Source organism: Pundamilia nyererei, unplaced genomic scaffold (assembly GCF_000239375.1).
Source record: "Pundamilia nyererei isolate P.nyererei 1_Seehausen unplaced genomic scaffold, PunNye1.0 scaffold00104, whole genome shotgun sequence".
Lineage (NCBI taxonomy): Eukaryota > Metazoa > Chordata > Actinopteri > Cichliformes > Cichlidae > Pundamilia > Pundamilia nyererei.
Genome location: NW_005187505.1, coordinates 1,767,527 through 1,772,260, shown reverse-complemented (window position 1 = coordinate 1,772,260; position 4,734 = coordinate 1,767,527). Strand labels below are relative to the sequence as shown.

Genomic DNA, 4,734 nt, shown 5'->3' with positions numbered 1-4,734 from the left:
ACCTTGATTGCCATGTAATCCTATTTGGAAAGGATCATTTTCAATCATTCATTCGTACAATTAAAACTATGCTGCAGACATAGCAGTTAAAGACACTTTTTACAACCCAACCTGGCAACACAGAGCTTTTGTCCAGTTACATAAAAACACACTAATGAGTTATTAATAACTATTAATGAAGTGTTTTGCTACAAATGTATGGATAAAATCTCTCTATCCTGTAACATTTACTTTTTCATTGTGAAATATCATAACGCACATGCACCTGTTATGAAACCTGAGGGGACATTTCTGTCTGTACAGAGTCGGTATGTTGTGAAGACCGATTGAAAAAAAAAAAAAGATGGTTGTTGCAGTGTGGCAGCCAAAGTGTTGGATAGAGTTTCACATTCTATATATAATCTGTTGACTTGTGTCCTTGCTGCTCTATTTAAATGCCAGAGACCAGTGTGAATACAGAGTGAGGAGCGCAGCAATATGATGGACCTTTTTGAGACCAACAGTTATCTTTTTAATGATTTGCGCTATCTGGAGGAAGCAGATCATGGACCACTACAGCACTTGGATATGGCAGGGGTTTCCCCTCTGTACAATGGCAATGACAGCCCACTGTCCCAAGCGGGTCACGATAATGTCCCGTCCGGTGGGGAGAGCAGCGGAGAGGAGCACGTCCCCGCGCCTCCGGGTCTCCGGGCGCACTGCGAGGGTCAGTGCCTCATGTGGGCCTGTAAGATCTGCAAGAGAAAGACGGCTCCCACGGATAGACGTAAGGCTGCGACCCTCAGGGAGAGGAGGAGGCTTAAGAAGATCAACGAAGCCTTCGACGCACTGAAGAGGAAGACCGTAGCCAATCCCAACCAGAGGCTACCCAAAGTGGAGATTTTACGCAGCGCCATCAGCTACATAGAGAGGCTGCAGGAGCTGCTGCAGACGCTGGACGAGCAGGAGAAAACCGGATCTCCATGTGACGCAAAAGAGAGCAATGTGAGCGAGTATACCAACCTGAAGAGGAAACTCCTCATACTATTCACATGAATGTGTAAATCTGTGCATCTGTGGATTTCAGATTATTCCCCACCGATCAAGAATATCCCAGTTTGGACTTTTAATGTGTTTGTGGTGCTCATTAATGACATTATAACGTGAATGCTTATTACTCTGTGCCACACTGATTTTTTTAATCTAGCAGTGTGGTTTTGACTAATAATATAATTACAAATTTCTCACGTCGTGGTCTTTGAATACTTTTAATTACTTTCTTATTGAATGTTGAATGCTTCTCAGTAATAGCAGCCTGTTTCTGCAATAATTCAAAAGTTTTTTCTTCATATTACAGGCAATAATATTTAATCAATTCGCTCTTATTTATGTAGCCCCAAATCACAACAGTCACCTAAAGGTGCTTTATATTGTAAGGTAAAGACCCTACAATAATACAGAGAATCAAACAAACTCCTATGGAAATGCACTTGGTGACTGTGGGAAGGAAAAACTCCCTTTCATGAGGAAGGAACCTGGCTCATCTGCCGTGACTGGTTCGTGGTGAGGGAAAGAAAACAGGATAAATGAGGCTATGTGGAAAAGAATATGGATAATGTGTGTTTTTTACAGGTGGCCGGTGAGTACCACTGGAAGAAATCCTCTGAGGCTTGGCCAACCTCTGCTGACCATTCCACTTCAGCAATGAACCGCAGAGAAGGTACATACCTTGCACACTACCTTTGCTTGAAGTCAGGTGTAAATTCATTAAAAAAAGAGAAAAAGAGAAAACATCATGTGGTATCATAAGTCTTTTCATTTTAGGAGCCAGTGAGTCTTCCGCGTCCTCCAGCCTCCTGCGGCTGTCCTCCATCGTGGACAGCATCACCAACGACAGCAGTCAGTGAGGACGTCTCAGAAAACTGAAACATTAGCAAACTATCTGACATTTTCAATATGATCTATTCTGATCATCTGTGAACTATTTTTGCTATACTAAACCATTCTGACTTCTGTTTGTAAGTACTTCATTTGTACAGGAAGCGCAAAAGATTTGTACATATTTTATATTGACATGAAGTTTAGATGTATTTATTTTGTGTCCAAAGGCTAACCTTGGCTTTAAGGAAGCTGAAATTCTCTTTATATATTGTACACAGCTGACCAACAAAATAAATGACTCAGTTCTACTCTTGCAGTTGTGCAAACCTTGGTATATTTATTTGCAAGGGCATGCCAGATTGGTGTTTGCAATCCATTGTATTTTGGATGGAACATCTGATCCTTATTAGTTACTCAGGACTGATACTCTATTAAACCCTCCTTTACCTTCAGAACTGCCTTAATCCTTCATGACATAGATGCAGTTGGTACTAAGCAGCCCAAAGCATGCCAAGAAAATAACCCCCAGACCATTACACCACCACCATCACTCTGAACCTTGGATACAGCTCAGGAGAAATCAAGACTCATCAGACCAGGCAACTTTTTCCACTCTTCTCTTATCCATTTTTAGCGATTGCTGGCAAATTGTAGCCTCAGTTTCCTGTTTTTATTTCCTCCTGCTGTGATCTGTCCAAGGTGTACCCTGTCTCTTGCCCTAAGACAGCTGGGATAGGCTCCAGCGGAAGTGAATGGATGAATTTCAGTGGGCCTCCCCTGTCTTGTTCTTGGGCTCTTTTGCCACCTCATTTAAAAATGCCCCTGCTGGTTGCATTAAAAAAACCACAACAATTTTTTAAAAAAGCTATTTGCTCAAGATCTGCCAGTTCCGTTAACATTCAACATTCTACTAGAGGTCCATATAAACCATTTAAACTGCCCTGAAACATTTTGCTGCTCTCTCTGTTCCAACTGGCATCCAGCAGGCCTGAGCCCACAACAGTAACTCGAGTCTCCTCCAAACACAGCGTGCCTCTGCTCTCCTCTCCTATCATATGTTGGGGACGTGGAAACTTGGGTTGCAGGCATAAGTGCAAAGCCCAGCAGGATAATGAAGTTATCTGAGCCATTAATTCATCATCGCTAGCTTCGTCATCTGGTGGCAAAGCGTTCACACACGAGCTATTTAAACGTGTGACATGATGCTAACGACATGGAAATCCACCGAGTCTTGTATTGACATGATAAAGGGGTGTTTGTTGATGATGTTGGGGGGGTGCGCTGCGCTCCTTCAGATCTTAGCAGATGACACAGAGCCGTGGTTGACCTTTGAGACTCTGCCTCATCTCTCAGGCCTGCAGCCGCACACACAGATATGAACACACAAAGTGTCTCTCGCGCACACATGCCAAGTTCATAAGGAGTTAAAGACCTCAATGAAATATTAAGCCAAGTGAGAACAATGCATATCTCAAAGCTTTGATTTAGCAGTGGTGCAAAGAAAAACAATTTTACTCAAGTAGTGTGCTTGGAATCAAATTTGAGGTGTTCCTCCTCTAACTTGAACACACTTTTTGCTTTGTATATTGACTCCTTTTCAGTATCTTGAATAATTCATTAAAAACAACCAGGAAGAAAGTTCAGAGGTTTGGAGGCCTTCGTCTGTTTGGTGTTCTATGTATTTTAAGTAGTCTGAAGTGTGTTGAGTGACTGGTTCAGGATGCCAATACGCTCTACAAAGCTAATTAGAGGGACCTTTCTTCCCACAGCTGTGAGGCTTTTTTCATTCTATATTTTATGCCAGTGTTTCCTCTCATTAAGGCACATCATGTACACATGTCCTTTTATTTATTAACTAGTCTAGAACAGGTAATTGAATTGAGTTTGTTTTTAATGTAGTGGCTCGACAATTTCCAACAAAAGAAAACCTGCAGCGCTCTTACAAGATCTGTTGGTTCGTGCGTTAGTCTTTCTAGCTTTGGGGCAGTGTGTGTTTCCCTATCTACACAACACCTCTACCACATTTAATATAAAGATACCGGAAATCTTTTTTACTTGAGCATGCATAGGTGCACGTTCTGGATAAAGCATAACACGCATGGTTTTTCTTTAGCTACTTGAGTGTGGATTAATAAAAAATACTTCAAAGTTCAAAGTAAAAGTTTGTGCAATATTATTTCACAGTACTGTGTACTTTTATTCCCAAAATGAAGTTAACACTTCCAGAACCAAACTAAATTAAAGCTGGTAAACATACACTAATGCAAGGTTCTGTATGATATGGTATTATTCAGCATGCATACATCTTATACTAAATATCCTTTTTTTTCTGTAGAAACCAGACAGAAATCCGATAGCGCTAACAGTAATGTGATTTTAATGGGCTCCTACTCACTCATTCTGATAGCAGTGATACTTACTTTGCAGCTCATATGTGTAGCAGTGGATGTAATATCTGTTACAACGGAGGCCGGTAATCACATTTAAACAAAGAACTCAGATGAGTGTGTGGGTTTTTGGTGGTGGTGCATACAAGCACATTTCTTTTCTGTGCTGTTAGTAGAGTTGTATTGACTGCATTTTGAACCTCATTGTCTTATTTTTGTGTTTGCACCATCTGACTGTGTGCATGCTCACAGAAATAGCCCTGCTCTCTCCAAGTCCAGACTTTCTCTTGTATGACTTTACGGGGATTTCGGTGTTACTGATGACACCATATAATTGTCATTTGGCTGTGAAGGCAGCGTTTTGAAAGTTAAAGCTGATGAAAGGCGAGCTGTTATAGGAGGGGGGATAAGCCTGGAGGCTGAAATGCTCTGATTTACTCAGACTTTCCTTGAATATCCTGCTAGCAAAGGATTCAGTACTGACGGG

At 41.4% G+C, this 4,734-nt stretch overlaps 1 protein-coding gene across 1 annotated transcript; it reads left to right on the top strand.

Annotated features, from left to right (window-relative positions):
• Positions 1 to 444: 444 nt before the first annotated feature.
• myf6 (myogenic factor 6) lies at positions 445 to 2,173 on the top strand. The gene is made up of 3 exons (XM_005740857.2): positions 445 to 984; positions 1,612 to 1,699; positions 1,804 to 2,173. The coding sequence occupies exons 1-3, from the start codon at positions 478 to 480 to the stop codon at positions 1,884 to 1,886; spliced, it is 678 nt and encodes a 225-aa protein (XP_005740914.2). The 5' UTR covers positions 445 to 477; the 3' UTR covers positions 1,887 to 2,173.
• The last annotated feature ends 2,561 nt before the right edge of the window (positions 2,174 to 4,734 follow it).